Source organism: Neodiprion fabricii, chromosome 2 (genome assembly GCF_021155785.1).
Source record: "Neodiprion fabricii isolate iyNeoFabr1 chromosome 2, iyNeoFabr1.1, whole genome shotgun sequence".
Taxonomy (NCBI): Eukaryota; Metazoa; Arthropoda; class Insecta; order Hymenoptera; family Diprionidae; genus Neodiprion; species Neodiprion fabricii.
Window position 1 is genome coordinate 27,777,522 of NC_060240.1, and position 18,309 is coordinate 27,795,830.

The 18,309-nt window shown below is 40.3% G+C and overlaps 5 protein-coding genes and 1 long non-coding RNA gene across 8 annotated transcripts; 2 read left to right on the forward strand and 4 right to left on the reverse strand.

Moving 5' to 3' along the window:
- Positions 1-239: 239 nt before the first annotated feature.
- Positions 240-5,205, reverse strand: LOC124175477 (coiled-coil and C2 domain-containing protein 1-like). 3 transcript variants are annotated; one of them, XM_046555778.1, is made up of 12 exons: positions 5,030-5,204; positions 4,788-4,926; positions 4,384-4,496; positions 3,960-4,275; positions 3,482-3,868; positions 2,747-3,121; positions 2,271-2,632; positions 1,988-2,163; positions 1,605-1,871; positions 1,183-1,221; positions 848-938; positions 240-612 (listed from the first exon to the last, which is right to left on the reverse strand). In XM_046555778.1, exons 1-12 carry the CDS (start codon positions 5,096-5,098, stop codon positions 493-495), a joined length of 2,454 nt encoding a protein of 817 aa, XP_046411734.1. In that variant the 5' UTR covers positions 5,099-5,204; the 3' UTR covers positions 240-492. The 3 variants fall into 3 exon arrangements, with proteins under 3 accessions (XP_046411734.1, XP_046411735.1, XP_046411737.1); XM_046555779.1 differs by lacking the exon at positions 1,183-1,221; XM_046555781.1 differs by lacking the exon at positions 240-612 and having other exon boundaries at positions 1,183-1,235; positions 5,030-5,205.
- Positions 5,206-10,048: 4,843 nt separating this feature from the next.
- LOC124175228 (V-type proton ATPase subunit d) lies at positions 10,049-12,334 on the forward strand. Its single transcript, XM_046555251.1, has 6 exons — positions 10,049-10,325; positions 10,651-11,001; positions 11,074-11,231; positions 11,304-11,480; positions 11,562-11,639; positions 11,732-12,334. The coding sequence occupies exons 1-6, from the start codon at positions 10,205-10,207 to the stop codon at positions 11,891-11,893; spliced, it is 1,047 nt and encodes a 348-aa protein (XP_046411207.1). The 5' UTR covers positions 10,049-10,204; the 3' UTR covers positions 11,894-12,334.
- Positions 11,902-14,303, reverse strand: LOC124175227 (probable tRNA(His) guanylyltransferase). The gene is made up of 3 exons (XM_046555250.1): positions 13,803-14,303; positions 13,451-13,695; positions 11,902-13,364 (listed from the first exon to the last, which is right to left on the reverse strand). Exons 1-3 carry the CDS (start codon positions 14,161-14,163, stop codon positions 12,864-12,866), a joined length of 1,107 nt encoding a protein of 368 aa, XP_046411206.1. The 5' UTR covers positions 14,164-14,303; the 3' UTR covers positions 11,902-12,863.
- Positions 14,304-14,653: 350 nt separating this feature from the next.
- On the reverse strand, positions 14,654-16,511 carry LOC124176117 (probable 26S proteasome non-ATPase regulatory subunit 3). The gene is made up of 2 exons (XM_046556977.1): positions 16,350-16,511; positions 14,654-16,266 (listed from the first exon to the last, which is right to left on the reverse strand). The coding sequence occupies exon 2, from the start codon at positions 16,250-16,252 to the stop codon at positions 14,747-14,749; it is 1,506 nt and encodes a 501-aa protein (XP_046412933.1). The 5' UTR covers positions 16,253-16,266; positions 16,350-16,511; the 3' UTR covers positions 14,654-14,746.
- A 153-nt stretch (positions 16,512-16,664) lies between these two features.
- LOC124176124 (ER membrane protein complex subunit 4) lies at positions 16,665-17,707 on the forward strand. Its single transcript, XM_046556987.1, has 3 exons — positions 16,665-16,862; positions 17,084-17,355; positions 17,438-17,707. The coding sequence occupies exons 1-3, from the start codon at positions 16,804-16,806 to the stop codon at positions 17,632-17,634; spliced, it is 528 nt and encodes a 175-aa protein (XP_046412943.1). The 5' UTR covers positions 16,665-16,803; the 3' UTR covers positions 17,635-17,707.
- LOC124176127 lies at positions 17,626-18,290 on the reverse strand. The gene is made up of 3 exons (XR_006869309.1): positions 18,146-18,290; positions 18,026-18,079; positions 17,626-17,932 (listed from the first exon to the last, which is right to left on the reverse strand). It is a non-coding gene; the product is annotated as an uncharacterized LOC124176127 (long non-coding RNA).
- Between the last annotated feature and the right edge of the window lie 19 nt (positions 18,291-18,309).

The window sequence follows — 18,309 nt, forward strand, 5'->3', positions numbered from 1 at the left end:
CGCTTATATATCTATCCCGCTCTGCAACGGGCAGGATGCAATTGATTGCACTGTATCTGTAGTGCATACACGTAATTATAGCAAATAGACCGTACACGTAAAATACATTACTGTTGTATTTATATATGCGTAGAGTTGATAACGAGTAACGGCTTTAATCATTCTGTTATTAAATATATTCAGCGGAAAGCTATTACATATAATATTCGTTGCGGCAAAAATAAAAATCTCTCCAGATATCATGGTACATCACTTTGCTCGTAGATATACATACATATATACATAAATACATATTATATAAGTGATATTAAAATATATAATTTGTAATGCTAAGAGACACGGTATGCGGAGGAAATAGTTTGTGGCATTGGCAATAAGTAATTAGCAATTAAACGTTGTGCAATTCATTATTACTACTACCAAAATTCGTCTGTCATTGCAAATGATTATCACCAGTCCCAAAGGCATTTTGATCCCAAACTTACTTATCGATTAATGATCGATCACCAACCACTTGTCTGTAACTTGTTCGACCTGTTTTGTGAGAATTGGATTTCTCACCCGTATCTTTACTTCCAACTTGCCTCCCGCAGGTTTTCTTCCATCCATTAGCTGAAATAAATCAGTAAATACCGATAGAGTGAGAAATGTTCGACTAACAGTTAAAATAATCCACCAAATTTTCGTGCTCTCCTGATAAAGGTAGTTTTATACATACATACGGTAAAATTACGGTTGTCGCCAAGATAAAGTTTTGAAAAAATTTCCGATATTTATTCTTTTTCCTACGCGATCTTGCTTGTTAAATGTTCATTGTATCACTGCGATACTGCTTCTGGAAACTTACCGGAAAGGTGTCGTGAAGAATGCACTTTGTTTCCAAAGGGTGCAACTTTACCGTCACGGTACCCAAAAGACTATCACTTCGGAAAAACCCTCTGAAATCAGAAGTAAAAGCATAATCAACATTTTGGTTGGGCTGCTCTACATTCATCATATTCCTTTCATAACTTTAGATGACATTTCAACTGATACTTAGAAAAAAAAAAAAAAACAAGTTGCTCTTACGGCGATCTCGCAGGCTTGAGGAGAACTTGGAATTTGGAGTTTGGACATTTTATGTTACATGCGACATGTATACGACAAAGCTTGTTTCATACATAATGTAGGAAGATTTCCTACCTTGGGTGAGTGCAACACAGGACGGGATTCAACGAGCATCTGCAAGCAACATCCTATTCTATTTACTAAGATAATCTAATTCTAAACCGAATGTGCAATGTTTATTATAGGTGAGAAACAATATTTACTTTTACTAGTTTGAGTCCATAAATTGTCATCAACGACTCAATAAAACCCAATATACAATGAATTAAGTCATGCGCCAGGGTTCAAGTATACGTTTAAATTGATTTGCATTAACGTTGGAAAATTTTCCATTCGTAACTTTACTAATATAACTGGAATTTATCTAACGATTCCGATGCAAGGCTATGAACTGCGTTGACGTAACACAGGGTTACAAATGTTACAGAATATCCAACAGTAAAAGAGGGGCAACGACTGAAAAAAGAGATAAATGTACAAATTGAACATTGAATTACCCTTTCGCCCAGACTTCGCATTTGAGACTGTGTCTTTTGAAAACTCGCTGGCATTGTCTTGCCGTACGATCGAGAGCCCCGCTCAATGGAAACACTGCTTCATATTCCGGGTTGTTGCTATCCCTGACAGTCGATGTTCTATCTGATGGTGGATTTTCTGAGGGATACGGGAACTTAAACATGACATAGGTATCCGCTTCACGTGGATAATTGACCCCCCTCGCTATAGTAATCTCTATGTCGTTGTCACCCAGGTCTGTACAGCACCTACGTTACAATGAATGCCATTTAGAAAAGTAAGTATGAATTATCGTGATCCACAAATCTGTATACTAGTATTCCAGGATACGTAATTGTGAACGAGATAAATGACTATGACTTACTGCACAATGGCAAACGACTTGGTCTCGTAATGATGCACCGGAGGTGGAAAACCGTCACGACGTTTCACCCTTAGCATGTCGAGATCACGGGTATAGCCAAGAGCCATACGCTCCCACCTATTGTAACCGGCAACATCACCAATAGCTTTGGAATGATCTCGCGATGCTAGACAAGTCTGTAAATAGTTGCGAATAATCGTTCCATAAATTAGCAGGTACAATTATCTAGTTTCGTTGTCAAGGGTTATTCAACATATCTGAACTTGTATCTTTGTCACTGTACCTTTATATGTTTCACCAGCTGCTTTTCCATGTTTTCGTATATCTGCTGGTCGTCACCATCTCCCTCAATGGCTACGGAATCTTCGCTTGCGACAACGACAAAGCTGTCTGGATCATTAAGCTCATTCAAGCGCAGCTTTGCGAGTGGTGATAATGGTACAGAATTCATGTCGACTGGGAGACCGCCTATACTGGCCTGTATTAGGGGTTCCATCCCTTTCGCCTGCCTTAAATATGTTCTTGCCAATTCTATATCTCCATCCTTTTTCGCAGTTAGCGCAGCTTGTTTAAGTTCGTGCTGACGCATTTGAAGTTCTGATAACTGCTTATCAGCTCGCGTACGACCCTGCCTTTGCGGCATTGCTGTCGATAGTTTATTCGTATTACAACAAGAATAGAGAAACTAATAAAGTTTATGAAGACTGTAGAAGTAAATGAACTGTTTTATCTTTAAACTTGGTGCTTTAAAAATTTTACCTGGCTTTGTTCGTGGGGGTGGAGCTGGGGCTTTCCTCTGTGGTGTAGATGTGGGATCCGCCTCCTCAGAGGGCTCAGGCTCAGGAATCGGTTCTGATCCTGGTCCTGGTTCAGCAGCTGCTTTGGGTGGAGATGTGTTTCCTACTAAAGTACCTAGTGGGGGAAAACCAGGAGGTGTGGGCAAGTCTTCCAAATCGATTGGCTTTCCACGCTCATGTATCTTAATAGCTTCTTCAAACTGCTTGCACAGACGTCCATACATTCGTACTTTTGCACCCTTTCCATCTGTTTCAGCTGTAACTTTCATGCGCCTGTAGACCTCCAAGCGTTCTTTCAGAGCTGAGCCAAGGACATCACCACCACTTGAGACACTTACTGTTTCGGAAATTTTTTCAGTTAATAAACAAACCCTGATTCTGGCAGAACAGCAGTAAAGCTGTTTTTTCTCATACAGAAAACAGCTGGATGCAGCAGCAGCAAAAATGCTCTGATCAGTCAATAATTCTGGTGTTTTCTTTAGCATTTTGCTGTACATGAAAATTGATATTCATAGTAGTAATAACCTGACAGTCTACAGCACTTGGTTTTGCTGCATACAGCAGAAGCCCCCTCCCACGTACATACGTAGCAAGCAGCCAATGAGAGAATTTTGCTGTTACTGTATCTAACTGTTTGCTGTACGTGGAAAAGCAGCTTCAGATCTTTTATAAGAAACACAGTCATCTGTATAAATACCAGGAGAGGACGCCTTTGGTGGAGGATCATTTTGGGCCTCGCTGTCTTCCTTTCCAGCAGTGGCAGGAGGTGCACTATCTGGAGCAGTCTTTGTAGGAAGTGTTGGGGTAGGTGGCATGTCTGACAAATCAATTGGATCGCCCGCGCCAAGAGCCTCGACAACAATATCAAATTGTTTAGAGATACGAACTAGCTTGATAGCCTCATCAGTGTTGCCTGCTTTCTTCCAGGCAACTGCAGCGAGCTGATACTCGCGCTGGCGCTCTTTCAGTAATCGCAAAGTTTCCTCAGCTTTTTCAGCAGGTGGTGCGGGCACAGCAGCAGGTGCAGCATCAGGTGCAACAGGAGTTGCTTCTGGAATAGGCGTGGAATCAGCTGGCAGTTCTTCTACAATATAAAGAGAAATAAAGTTTAAGCTCTGTAAAAATGGGAACGGATAAGAAGTATATCTAAAAAAAATTCAGGTTGACAAAATTACCTTTAGTAATAGGGCCAGTGGCGGAAGGAGGAAGTAGCGGTGGTACATCTGCAGTGTTAATTGGGTGTCCATGTTTGGCACCCACGAGCATTTCCTCTAAGGTTTTTAACCCTCTACTAAATCTTCGAACACGACCAGGCTCGTTTTCAGCTTTAGCTTTTATTACAGCTACTTTGTAACTCGCTAAGCGCTCTTCTAGGAGTTTCACTGTTGCTTCAGTCTCTGTCTCGTTAGCCTCAGCAACAGGGCGCTCCTGCTCATGCTCAGGGGTTGATAGTGCTGTAGGGTCTTCGCCTGTCAGCTCGTGCAACTCGTTCTGTACCAAAAGGTTTTAAAAAAAAATTGATGATGGCTGAACACTGCCAGGCCCAATTACAGTTAAAAAAAAATTTATACATAATTTAAGAAATATAAGAAAATTTACCAGAAGATCAGGGTCATCATCATCTCCTGATAGCTCCTCATCATCACCAATATCCTTCATACTTTCTGCAACCATGACATCCAGCCGTGCACTTGGTAGCACTTTTGGCGCATCTGAGGAAATGAATGACATGTTGACAAACAAATGCAAATATCATTTAAAAATTTAGTGCTGAGAAATAAAAGAACAATAGAGCATGAGTCGTGGTAGAAAAAAAAAAACAACAGAATTTAAAGCGAATCAGAGGCGTGGCGCTAATAGATTAACTTGTTGACAAATAACAATTAAACGTGTTTATTTAGCAATACACGTACACATGTGAAAGTTATTTTTGCAGGCATTACTGAAATCAATGAAAAAATTACTCCACACGAAATGGAGTTACTGGACAAATAAATACATGCCTTTGCGACGTTTTGGTGTTTTGTCATTGCCTGAAGTCAAAGCGGCCAACTCTGCTTCAAAATCCTCGTCATCGTCGTCGCCTAAGTCATTCATACCGTCGAAGCTGTCGATTTGACCGGGCACGTCAAAAAGTCCATACTATGCGCAAAACATGACTTATTAGTCATAAAATACTCCAACAATCGTCGTTACTAAACAACGGCCAGAGTTTCAGGCGGTTTAATTCGGAATACTTAATTACCTGAGCTAGGCCTCCGTCACGACCGGCAGGTCTCGTTCTCCGTTTAGTTTCCTTCTTAGCACCAAACATTTTACAAGCTTGTTACGAATCTTTACACGGTAGAAAATCCGACAAAAACTCGTTCATAACAGCGCAGCTATGCGTATCAACACCATTACTAATAACTTGTCAACTCGATTCGAGGTATCGCCGCTAGAGGCAGTGACTGACGGTGGCCAGAGCACAGGCTTGATAAGTTGCGTTTTCATCCTAAGAATTAAAAAACCTAGGATTGTTAATTGGAAGTAACGAAATGAATTACAAATATGTTAACATATGATGTTATTGCAGCAAGAATGATGGAAAACAAATTTAACTGCAAAATTTTCATTGGTTATCAGTGTGCACACATTCATACAAACGCTTTTTCACATGCGACGAATAAAACAATCGCATTATTCTTATACAATAATACTCAAAACACTTAAACTAATGTTGGCAACAGAAGTTACGTCGGAAATACTTGGCAAGTATCGGAAATACGAACTGAAGTAATTCCGACGTAAATTTTGTTACCAACATCGAAATCAATTTCTGGTACAATCCTCATAATTGTCAACAGACCCTTGATAAGTTCTGTAAATTACTGATCGGAGAAATGTCTTGCCTCAAAAAAGATACTCTGCCAAGCTGCCTCAGATGAAATACTTCTCTGATCAGAAATTTGACACATTTTAATTCGATTTTAGCACAATTTATCAGGGCTTCATTGAAGATTTCGGAAATCATAGCAGAAATCGCTTCAGATGTTGGTGAAAAAAGTTTCATCGAAAATACGATAGATTTGATTAGCTGGAATAGACAAAAATTTTGGTTAGCTGAAACAGACAAAAGCTTTGATTTGCTGAAACATTAAAAGGTGTGATTAACTGAAACAGACAAATGGCATGATTAACTGAAACATTTTAAAAGTTTGGTTAGCTAAAACAGACAAAACATGTGACTAGCTAAAACAGACGAAGTTCGATCAGTACAATGACAAAAGTGCGTGCACCGACAAAAACGATGTCGTGCTCAAAGTCAACATTCGCGAAAACAGTTTTCTACTCTATCATTTCTATGATTGATCAAAAATTATGAAGTTTTCGAATAAAAATTAACTTTTTACCTGGAATTCCTAAAATAAATATTTTGTTCAAGTTAAGATTCAATATTTCTCGGTATGCTTGTAAAAACAATTAGTTTGTCGTCATGAAACAAAAGACAATACAATCACTAAAAAATACTTTTGTACACTTCAGATATGTTTTATAAATACTTATGAAAAGATTCTTCACTATCACTGTACACTTCGCGATTTTTATCCCCATGAATCGACCGCCAGCTTGCGAATACCGCGCTTTCTCTTAGAACTATACAGTAGCAAGTCAACGCACAAATGGCGCGTTCAATTTATATTTGAAAACATTGTTGTTGAGAAAATTGATTGAAAAGCTGGAGGCTTAACACATCGAGAGTGCTTTACTTTTTCATATATTATTAACAAAAGTGCTAAGCAAAAGGCATGAGCGATCGATTCGCGTCATCAGGGTGCGACAATTTTGCTCACTTATAATTGCTTGACTTTTTTGTGAATTTTCCAGTTAAAAAATTCAGAATTACCTGACATTTGCGCGGTTTTCCCGGTTTTCGCGGTCTGTCGCGACCCTGATTATCAATCATCGCCCAAAAGGCGTATCTGATTCCCGTGATTAATCTACGCGTAAATTGGCGCGACCGATTAACCTGTCAAAAAACCTTAAGTATCTAGGACTTGTCACAAAATTCTGGAGAAATCCAATCCGCATCTGCGTCTTTTTGAATGCGACACGTTGCGATGCGAATTGTTGTTCTTAGATGCGAGTCAAGTCTGGGAGGGGGGTTGGAGGACATGCATTATTGTGTGGCGTGACAGTCGGTGGTCCTCTTCGACGCGACGTCTTCAAGCTCAGCATCTCTCCCCATCCGGCGTACCACGGAACGCGATAGATAGTCGAGAGATGCGTTTTGCCCATTCAGACGATCACAGAGATGAATTGAATGAAATAATTGTCGATAATGACTAAATAATTAAATTGAATGACGGCTAGAAAATGATTGCAGAGCGACCAGAAATGAGGAATTGAACCTCGTTAAAATTTGAAAGCTCACTAATACTTCGAAGACTCTTATATTCAAGTCTTTTACGTGTTTCTGGAGGAAAATCACTGTGATCATTTGACGCTGTGGATTGCAAAAGTTAGTAACATCGCGACCTTCTTAACCTCGCCTTATTCCCAACGGAACCACCCAATGGAAATGTTAAAAAGAGATTCACACGTACAATCTGCATTAAACGCCGCGACGGATCCCAAAACGACCACCTACCTATCCGATTACCTATATTCGCTCTAAACGATTCTCCATTCTTTCCAACACACATCATTCTTCTTCATTTGCGCCGTGGTCACTGTGACTTACTTTTTCATTGGTTATCTGTGGGGACCAAAATGTTTTTATACCATAGTCAGCGAAAATAATATTTTAGTGATTGCTGCCTGACTATCGGTATATCAACCTTTTGTAAGATCAATTAAAAACATCCTGAATGCTAATCAGCATTTTTCTAAGCGAGCTAAGCCTGCAGTTGTTCGATAGTTGCTGGGTATAAAAAAAATTGAAAATGATTCAAGATATATCACATAATTTGATTACGTTACGATCTACCAAACTTTGAAATACTATCGATTAAACAATCATTGGAATATGTTTAAGCCTCTGATTGATCCACCACTTAAACGACATCATTCAAAGATTCAAACATAGTTAGATTATTATATCTGTAGCTAAACACGATTTGTTGTCGAGTAAGTAATGATAAACTGTCGCGATGCTCATTCCACTTTCAACAACATGCAAAATTTTTAACTTTGAGTAAACACAGTAAAATAGGTCAACCGTAACAAAAAAAAAGAAACGGTCCAACTTAAAGTCAAGCACTGTTGTGATCACGAATGAGCCTATCTATACAGCTAAAAAATTGAAGATATGTGTAACAATTGTTACCGCCACGCCACATGATAAAGGAGTCCCAGGGAAATACCCATAACCTAACACATGCAAACTCACCAACGTTGCTGAGTAATGGAGAAGTTACTCGGATGTCTCTGCTTAACTCTGAAAAAGCGAAAAAGGAACCTCGAATTAATATAGCAAGCTGGATTTTCAGTCGTCAGATAAATTATTACTGTGGTCTACTTCCATATTTAGTCACTGCATGTTACACAGTGACAAAAATTAGATTTCAAATGTACCACATTGAATTATCAAACAATAATTAAAATAAGTTGTCTTACCTCCTCCGGGCTGCTCCACACTTTACATGTAGTAGTTCTCGTAGCATCTCACGTTGTATGGTGGTGACACACTTTTTACACTACAATAAGAAGATAACAAAATATTAGTTGCACAATATGTTTGGATCAAATTTCATGTCAGTACAGACTATGTCGAAATAGGATATTTGCATGATATTTCAGTGATTCCTGGTTTATTTGTAAATGAACTGCAGAAATTAATTAACACTAGAGGGCTAATAAAGTAAGCACAGATATTGAATAAATGCATAAAATTAGGGAGCAGTTAAAATCATTTACGATAAAACGAGACATGGAATTTAAAAATCATACTGAATATGTACCTTTCAGTTTTATTCACTGCATAGCGTGTGACTTAATTTTTAGTTTGTTGTCAGAGATAGAATGATTGGGTTACGTCATTCAGATCATGACTAAATGTGGTTGATAGTGCTGTAGTACAGTGTGCCCCTGTTAACAGGTAAAAAATAACAACATTTTATTAGTATTTGTTTTGCAAAATTAATATATAAGATGTGGAAAAATGACTGATTTTTGTACATATAATGAAGGACTGAATACCAATCAATTTCAACTAACTGACAAATTTTTCAAATTGAAAGTTTTCAAAGCAAAACCACAACGAAAGATTATCGTGGAATTTTCTTGTCATAAAACGATTGTGACTATGCGGCGTAATAATTGCACTCGATTCCAAGCCCATTCACACTTTTTGTGTTGTAGCTGGCTTATAAACGGACTGAGTTAAACTTGCTAAACAATAAAACTACGCATTTACCGAAAGTCAGGGGCACAAATAATAACAAACAATAACAAACGACACCCGATGCAGAGAATAGAGAATTGAAATCGTTAAGAAGTTGCACGAGAGAATGAAAATTTGATACACAAAACTCACCTTCGATGTCCCCGGCTGTTTTTAATTAGTAACTCGGTTCTTTTATGGACCATACACTGCACGTCATTCGCACATTATTCACAGTGAGTTTCGGGGAAGTACAATGATCAAACTACATTATACAGCCTTTTTTTAACCATAAGATATCGGTGCTTGACTATGTCCCGAATAGTCAAAGCCTGTACACAGCAATCTGAATTCTCGATATACGGCTCACGTAACTTCACTACGATTGCTCGGAAGCGAGTGACACCGCACTGCGCTCAGAAGCAATTCCCGAACGGTCGGAAACGCAATGTGAGCTGCACACAGCGCCGTCAGATTTTCGAAAAATTGCCGTTGCACGAGAATGTAATTGGGATTCACTGACCTAACCACGCAAGTTTCAACGCGCGGCATTTTGCCGTTGCGCCGGTACCTATTTTCATGAACGTCTTTTTGCCGCCAGCGGCGTGGGGCTGCGTCAATTTGACATCCGTAAAAATCCAGCCTTATAAAATATTTAGATCGTTGGAACGCTCTTATCAGCCGCTTGAAGTCAACATTTAGGCCCAGTTCCACAACTTGACATTAAACTAAATAAACCGAACGTCGGCATAGTGCTGCGATAGCGTTAGTAACTTTGAACCGTATGAAGTAAGCAGTCTGAATCACGGTCTTATCGACTGTTGGACAAGATTCGCTGGTTCCGCGACTCCTCGTAACTCGCACACTAGCGTACGGTCGCCAACGTCACGTTATCAGCTGGTCATATGATCGACGAGAGAAAAAGTGGGCGAGTCTAGCCCGAGCTCCGAAGTGTCGTTCACGTCGCTACCATAATCACGTCGTTTCATTAGTTCCGCGCGCCGATTAAGTCGCGATATCCATCTAATATATTCGTGGAAAAGAAGAATCACCAAAATGAACGGGTGTATGTTCAACATCGACGGTGGATATTTGGAGGGCTTGTGCCGCGGCTTCAAGTGCGGTATCCTCCAGCAGAGTGACTACCTAAACTTAATTCAATGCGAAACCTTGGAGGGTACGTAATAACTGACTGGCTATCGTAATAGTTGCATATTTTCCGATGTTGAAACGCGCAGTCCAAATTCACCGGCAAAATCGATCCGGTTTCCGCGATATTTGACGTCCCACGGGATCCGATGCACCCCTATTCCCTCTTGATCAAGGTTACGCCCACCTTTACTTCTGCTTCTTACCTCTTGGGCACTCCCGCGACCTTGGAGCAAAAAATAATGGCGAAATATATCTCTGAGGAGAACTTTGCCCAATAACTGGACCTGTTTTCCAATGTTCTTGTAAATACGAGAATGAATTGTTCATTCACCTAATGTGCTCGTATTTAGATTTGAAGCTGCACTTGGCTGGAACTGACTATGGTAGCTTCTTGGCCAATGAACCATCCCCTCTATCAGTGAGCGTGATCGACGACAAGCTACGAGAAAAATTGGTCATTGAGTTCCAGCATTTGAGGAATCATTCGGTTCAGCCATTGTCCACTTTTCTGGATTTCATTACCTACAGCTACATGATCGATAATATTATCCTCCTGATCACTGGGACCCTGCATCAAAGACCCATTTCCGAGCTGATTCCCAAGTGTCATCCTTTGGGAAGCTTCGAACAGATGGAAGCTATCCATGTAGCAGCTACTCCTGCTGAACTTTACAATGCCGTGCTTGTCGATACGCCACTAGGTCAGTTTGCGATCTACTTGCATTTATGATCCATTAAAGGATGTGTTTTTAATGGTTTTATTGCATCCACAGCTCCATTCTTCGTCGACTGTATCTCCGAGCAGGATCTTGATGAGATGAACATTGAAATAATCAGGAACACACTTTACAAAGCTTACTTGGAGGCTTTTTACAAGTTTTGCCTTGCCATTGGCGGAACTACTGCTGATACCATGTGCGAAATTCTAGCAGTACGTTCCTCGCTTTCTTTTACTTCAATCCCTTTTTCATATTAGTAATCTGTTGTTTTCTGATTACAACAGTTTGAAGCTGATCGCCGAGCCATTATCATAACAATCAACTCATTTGGCACAGAGTTAGGAAAGGATGACCGTGCTAAACTGTATCCACGATGTGGTCGTTTAAACCCTGATGGACTGGCTGCACTGGCCCGTGCAGATGATTATGAGCAGGTTAAAGCAGTTGCGGAATATTATGCGGTAAGTGCTATAAATTCACTGCTCACATTGATTGGAATTTCCTGAGAATATTGACGTTAATCAACAATGTTGTATCCAAAGGAGTACAGCGCATTGTTTGAAGGTGCCGGAAACAATCCAGGAGACAAGACTTTGGAGGATAAGTTCTTTGAACATGAGGTACTGGAACAGTTTTGTCATATGTAAGATTTTTAGGATTTTTTGATTCTCCTGGGTGTTTCACTTCGCTTTTCTTTTGCCTCGTGCAACAGGTTCGCCTCAACATGCAAGCATTTCTACAGCAGTTCCACTTCGGAGTGTTCTACAGCTACTTGAAGCTGAAAGAGCAAGAATGCCGCAACATTGTGTGGATTTCAGAGTGCGTAGCGCAGAAACATCGTGCTAAGATCGATAATTACATCCCAATTTTTTAATTCACAAACTGCCACCAAGAAAACGTAATATTCCGTATCTTCGAAATACCAATCAATGGAGGCAGATCAATGTAATCTTCAGTCTGCAATTCAATTCCAAGCTAGTTTCACAACTTACACACTCTGAATTCTGATCAGTTTACTGCATCGCTACAGTCTTTGCAACCAACAACTAGACCTAGATATTACACGAAATATGCCATGATTTCGTTTGCAGCATCATTTCGTTATTACTTCCGTGCCTCTCAGTTAGAATAAACAAATATTTACTTCTGGTTAGAGAATTATTTCATGTATATAGTGTATTTTATCGGTATAAAATTAACCACTTACCATTGTCTTATACATATAGTATTATTTCACGGTGTGATTGTTAATTTAATAATAACTACATATTGTATAAACTCGTAAGTAATAAAATTGTAACGCATTCCACGTCAATAGTCTTCAGACTGTGATTTTTTTTTCCAATTTATTTCTGCTTCTTGTTTTCTTAGTCAATGTTGAAAATATCTCTCCAATCTCTCGCACAATTATTCTTTACTTTTTACGTCTACGTAAGTAAGAACAGATCTGCGGTTTTGAATAATTTATGGTAAGCTGTGTGCCTTGAGCTCAAAATTGTGCAGCATTTGCAGTTTCATTCATTAGCTCGAGAACAGGGTGAGGAACATTCATGAAAATCTCACACCACGCATATGAACAGATATCCACTAAATTTTAACTCACGGAATGTGCTCCAGTCAAAAGATATAGCTGCAATATGTGTCCCCCTATCGAATGGCTCACTAGCCGTCACTCGACATTGGCAGGGTATTGAATTATAAAACTTGGCAAAATATTTCAATTACTAATAACATTATGTGAGGCAAAGATAGAGGGTCCAACATCGTTTTCCTTTCACAGAGAACTAGAGCATCTTCCATTGGTTATAAATTAGTGCAGATTTTCCTGTTTTCGATTAAATAACTTATGGCTTACATCGGGCTCTATCACTCTCAGATGGTTCACACTGCATTTTGTGTTTGTCCGCTTCTGGGTTTCTCTCAGTATTTCCATCCTCGTTCGACGTATTCAACGTATTCAGTGCATTTAGGGTATTAGGACGACCAGTTACAGCCGGAGTTTTATTGTTTACTTGGTGATGAGTGGCATGACCTGGGTGCACCACATGGACTGCTGAAGGCTGAGGAAGTGGGGGGTTGCTTGGAAGACCAGAGGGCTGAAAAGTGGCCAAGCTTTTCAATCCTATAACTTCTGGATTTTCCTTCCAAAATCGATCCCCAATAATGTCATCAACCAAGGCTACGACCAAGGGCTTCAGTCTGCCATTACCGTCAGGAACCAGCTTTCGGACCAGTGTGGTTCCTTTCCTGAATGTGGGTGGTTCGTTGTTGTAGTTGATGCCAAACTCTTGGAAAAGTAATTCATTTTTATGAGCAGCTAAAGTGCCTCTTAATTTTTCTTCCGCCTGTGATGAATAAATAAAAAGATACATTAAGAACCGAGCTACAAAACCAATTTTATATAACGATAAATTGATTTGATAATAATCACTTGAGTTGCAGTCATTTTTCTCTTCAGGACAAGATTCCAGAAACAGGTATTGTATAAATTGTTGACATGGACATCAGCTTGGCGCCAAGCAAGATAATCCCGCAGATTTTTATCCGTTGGATAAAGAACAACTCTGGCATCAAAAGAGGGTGGGTAGTGGAGTTCTCTGCCACGAAAGAATCTTGGCCAGTGATAGACGTAGGCAGAGGTGAAAAGCGAGTTGACATTGGACATCAGTTTGGAGCCTAAGTAGAGCAGCAAGAGATAAATGATACAAATGGCTTATTATGCAATGGTACGAGTTGTGGTAGAGTGGTAGTAGGAAGGAACATGCGAACCCGCGTATACATACCTCTGCGCTTAAAGAGTTGAGTATCTTTTCTGAAAACGAAGGAGTACTCGTCACTTTGTCCGTAAGAGAGTACGATCTCTCTGAAATCGTCCATAACAGTAACGGCGGCTCGGTTCATCAGCTCCAAAGCAGCAATGTCATTCGGTTTGACGAACTGGTGGGCTTCGGCAAACTTGGAGAAGCCTCGTCCATCAATACGAACGACGATCCAACAGTTCGGCAAGCACTTATCCTCTACCTCGAAGTCCTTAACGTACTCGTACTTACTTTTTGCCATCGTTAATGCAGTTAAACTCAAGGGCTTGTTTATAACCATTTGCGCACTCGGACTAAAGACGTTTCTAAAGAGAGTAGGTTTCATCCGCAACTTTTATTGTTTACCTCTGTATTATTGTCAGTTGTCATTGTTTGGAACGGTTATGTCGCCGCGGTGCATCTTTTTCATTATTTAAGGTTACGATGCCGCAATCATCGCGCGATATTCTGGCGCTCGACTGTTGGCGATGCGCACGCCACCCCTTGCCACTATTGCCACGTGGGCGATAGAAACTGTCCAATTTCAGCGAATGCCGCTCAACCGCGAAATTTCAAATTTCAAAAGTTCTTGACTCGGTCATGACTTAAATAATGTCGCAATTTTTTTTTTACAAATACCTACTTTCAGGGCTCACTTTGAGCCAATTTTCTTACAGCTGTCTTAAAGCAAACGGGGTCGACGGAGCGCTAAATAAACTCCTTCATATTTTCCTTAAGCACCATGTGAAAACCAGGTACTTTGTGATGATAATACATCTCAATTTATTATAAAAGTATGTCGTCGGTTGTGCTTCCATACTATGAGATATTATGAGTTGTCGAAACATTGTTTTATTAATTTAATCGTTACAGAAAATGAATAATTTTATTTATAATAATCGCGCACACTGTCGAAGATGATAAATTATTTATGGGAATCCATCATCGTCCTCTTCTGCCATTTCCTTGGCAAGTTCCAAATCCTGCTGTTCACGCTCTCTACGTTCCTCCGCAGACTCCAAATCTTTTCCATACGATTTTGGAGGATAGCGCATTGCCTTAACACTCTGATTGTGTAGGTCTAAGCAGAAGGTGATACGCTGATGGAAAGCGAGCAGTGGCTCCCTAGTACAGTATATATCAGTCGTTTCCTTGCTGCGCATGTATCCATTCTCTGGATCAAGCGTTGCCTCGATAACTCCATCACGTATTGCCTTTGCCACAATAAATTCTGCATCAACACCAGAATCAAGACCAAGTTTTCTGGCAATATCTGCAGGGGATATACGGGAGTAGGACAACCCTATGGATCGAATAGCAGTCTTGATAACGTTGTGTCTCAGCCGGAGAATCAGAGTGAAAGTGTGGTCCGAGCGAAACTGGGGACCGAAATTTTCCAACACCTCCCCGAAGCGTTGCAAGTTTCCAAGTCTAACTGCCTGAGTTAACTGAAAGTAAGGAGCAAGCGAGCGACGTAATGCTGCCTGCCTAAATATCTGCCGTTCTGGAATATCTCCTAGTAAAAGCTCGACGGTAACGGCCAGCTTCTGAACAGTTTGTCGAAATCCAACAGCAGTGGTTTGAGGTGCTTTTCGCATGGCCTGTACCAAATACTTGTGGGCAGCTGAGTACTCAAGCCGAGCAGCCTTTATTCTACCTAAGTAGTACAGAAATCTAGCCCATTCATTATTGCTAGCTGTTTCTGGAAATGTGGATTTAAGAACCAGCTTGTCTGCCTGGTCGTACAAATTATAATGTAAGTAGTTACGTAGCAGGCAGTTTATCAGTACAGCTTGGCCCTCATAATCGTTGCGCAGGGTAGCAGTCCTCAATCTTGAGTGCAAAAAACCTCTGATCTTGTCCAGTTGATTAGTAAGTTCGTATGCTCTGGTATGGTAAAAGTAACACTTTGCTGCGATGAGATCGATTGTTCTTCGATTCTGCGCAGTAATCTTCTGAACGAGGGCCTCGGAACAACGCACAGCATCCTCATGTTTATGGGTGTCTATGAGCCTGACAAGGACTAGCAGATGAACGTATGCATCGATTTCAGGTAGCAACGGCAAAGCAGAGCTGCGGAATCGCTGAATGGCTGCCTGCGCACCCTCAGTGTCCATCGGCTCCTCTACCCAGGCAAGAAGAGCATCTTTTTCTACTGCTGAACGAGTGTAAAAGCCTCCAATTATACCACGCAGGACAACGGGATTTAGTTTACGCCTGGTGTTAGGAAGGGCCCGAAGAACACGTAGAATGAAGCGTGGCTCCTTGTTTTGAACAGCCTTTTCTATTTGCCTAGTGTGCTCACGGAGGTCATGGATTGTCAGAAGATCTACATCCTTTTTCTCACCCACGTCCCCATCACCAGCAGGCGCATCTGCACCTCCAGGAACTTCAACTTCCATCGCCTCAACACCTCTACCTCCAGGAACTCCCATTGTTCTGACTCGAGCTGAGCAATATAACCAAAAAATGAACGTTGGTATGATTTACGGACTAAAATGAAGAGCGAGATAATGATGGAGTTGTGCATACCTTATATTCTCAGATGGCAGTTCTCAGAGAGCACAAATCTAGACGTAAAACAGCGGAAAATCCTTCGAAATCTTAATCCTAAATTTGGATAACGGGTTGGGTGACAAGCTTTTTCGGGCTACTTTGCTGCACTCTCATCATTCCGGTTACGGTACAGAGAAGTAGTAAAATCCTCAAGACGAGAAAGTATCTAGGCGCATTCACATCGCTACAGATACAAAATGAACATGCAAAATTGTCCAATTCTACTACTACATTTCACCGAAAGATCGCAGCACTACGTTGCTGGAGTCAATCATCGACGCTTGCGTATCAACATATTGTATAATTTAGCAAGACTAAAGTGGTACGAAGTAATTATCAATTTTTAACCTACGAAATCCGGCCGAGGTGTCTGCTTTATTTACCAAATATAATTATTTAATTAGATAATTTAATACTACACTGCAGTGCGATGGCTACATCGAAGCCAAATACAAGGAAATTGAAGTGGTCCCTGGATTTCGCTCACAAGTACGACAAACCTTTGAAAATCGTTTTTTAAACTTTTTGACACTGTCCGTGGTTGTAGCTGCTTCGTCATTTTTGGTTACATAAATTCAACCTCCTACTTGTAATCCCGAGCAATCAATTCACCCGGAAATAGAACTGCTATCTATTAACCAGATAATGCCTGGATCTTCTTGGTTGATGATATCGCAAATGTGTAACTAGAAAACGATTTCTCTCAACAGAAATAAACAGGAAAAGAGCGTGGATGTGGCAGCACCTCCAGGCTACAATCCGTCGGTAGCCCTAGCACATAACACAGAAGCCCTTAGAGAATCAGACTCTAATCATCTGATAATAAAGAAATCATGGGACCTGGCACTTGGTCCACTGAAGCAGGTTCCAATGAATCTCTTCATTATGTACATGGCTGGTAACTCAATATCGATTTTCCCAATAATGATGGTTGGCATGCTGATCATAAGACCCGTAAAGGCCTTATTCACACTACAACAGAGTTAGTAACCTTATCCAGATACTTATCATTTTATCATTTTCTTTTCTTAGAATGACATTGCGTTTTCTTGTGCTCTTTTTAGCCTTCAAAGTTATAGAAGGAACACATGCTTTTGGACAGAAGTTTGTGTTTTTCCTTGGTCAACTGGTGAACATTGCCCTGGCGCTTTACAAATGCCAGTCCATGGGTCTGCTGCCGACACATGCCTCAGACTGGTTAGCATTTGTCGAACCACAAACAAGGGTCGAATATGGCGGTGGAGGAATTATATACGTGTAATTGTATAATTATATTTAACTGTTATTACAGGGCAAAAACTTGCGGCAAATAAATCATTACACTATTTAACCAAGCCTCTTTGTTGGCTCGTTCAGATTTAAACTTAATATATAAAAACCTCCAATTAGACTAATAGATCGAAATCATCATTGATTAAAATAATGCAGTTGAATTATCACTGCAAGTATTGCAGAAATGTATCTCATTGTCGCATAATTCGTCATTTATCTTTCTTATACTCGTCTGCAAATGCTTTCAATTTCTGAAGTATTTGTGCAGGCTCATCAACTCGGGGCACCTGAAATATAAGTATGAAAATATTTCATTTATGCAATTGATGTATCTCATACATTTCACTGCTAGATAACTATATGCTGTGTAAACAGTATACCTGATAATTCTGACTTATGTATATACCCGCGTAGACACCAACCCCTAGAGTAACCTGTAAAGAAGGTTTCGATTTCAAAGTTAAAATCGGATTGACTGCAAAGCGACTGAATCTACCCACCAAAAATCGCAACATTTTGACTAAAAATCTTCAAATCTGACAACGTTACGACAAATATGTACAATTAGGTGACCCCAACGTAACTCTGTTTAACTCTGCTTTTGACACAGCCCGGGTTGTGCTGGGTCTATTTTCACGTCGTCTGCTCGGTTCTTGATTCTTGC

Excerpts from the sequence above, each read along its gene's own strand:
- LOC124175477 (XM_046555778.1), bottom strand. The coding sequence starts at position 5,098 with ATGTTTGGTGCTAAGAAGGAAACTAAACGGAGAACGAGACCTGCCGGT. Across the intron at positions 1,222-1,604 it reads TGCGAAGTCTGGGCGAAAGG|ATGCTCGTTGAATCCCGTCC; the intron begins GTAATTCAATGT and ends TGTTGCTTGCAG. Across the intron at positions 613-847 it reads TTCTTCACGACACCTTTCCG|CTAATGGATGGAAGAAAACC; the intron begins GTAAGTTTCCAG and ends GATTTATTTCAG.
- LOC124175228 (XM_046555251.1), top strand. The coding sequence starts at position 10,205 with ATGAACGGGTGTATGTTCAACATCGACGGTGGATATTTGGAGGGCTTG. Across the intron at positions 11,002-11,073 it reads GCTTGTCGATACGCCACTAG|CTCCATTCTTCGTCGACTGT; the intron begins GTCAGTTTGCGA and ends TTGCATCCACAG. Across the intron at positions 11,232-11,303 it reads CCATGTGCGAAATTCTAGCA|TTTGAAGCTGATCGCCGAGC; the intron begins GTACGTTCCTCG and ends TGATTACAACAG.
- LOC124175227 (XM_046555250.1), bottom strand. The coding sequence starts at position 14,163 with ATGAAACCTACTCTCTTTAGAAACGTCTTTAGTCCGAGTGCGCAAATG. Across the intron at positions 13,696-13,802 it reads TCAACTCTTTAAGCGCAGAG|GCTCCAAACTGATGTCCAAT; the intron begins GTATGTATACGC and ends TGCTCTACTTAG. Across the intron at positions 13,365-13,450 it reads GAAAAATGACTGCAACTCAA|GCGGAAGAAAAATTAAGAGG; the intron begins GTGATTATTATC and ends TATTCATCACAG.
- LOC124176117 (XM_046556977.1), bottom strand. The coding sequence starts at position 16,252 with ATGGGAGTTCCTGGAGGTAGAGGTGTTGAGGCGATGGAAGTTGAAGTT.
- LOC124176124 (XM_046556987.1), top strand. The coding sequence starts at position 16,804 with ATGGCTACATCGAAGCCAAATACAAGGAAATTGAAGTGGTCCCTGGAT. Across the intron at positions 16,863-17,083 it reads TCCCTGGATTTCGCTCACAA|AAATAAACAGGAAAAGAGCG; the intron begins GTACGACAAACC and ends TTCTCTCAACAG. Across the intron at positions 17,356-17,437 it reads CTTATTCACACTACAACAGA|CCTTCAAAGTTATAGAAGGA; the intron begins GTTAGTAACCTT and ends TGCTCTTTTTAG.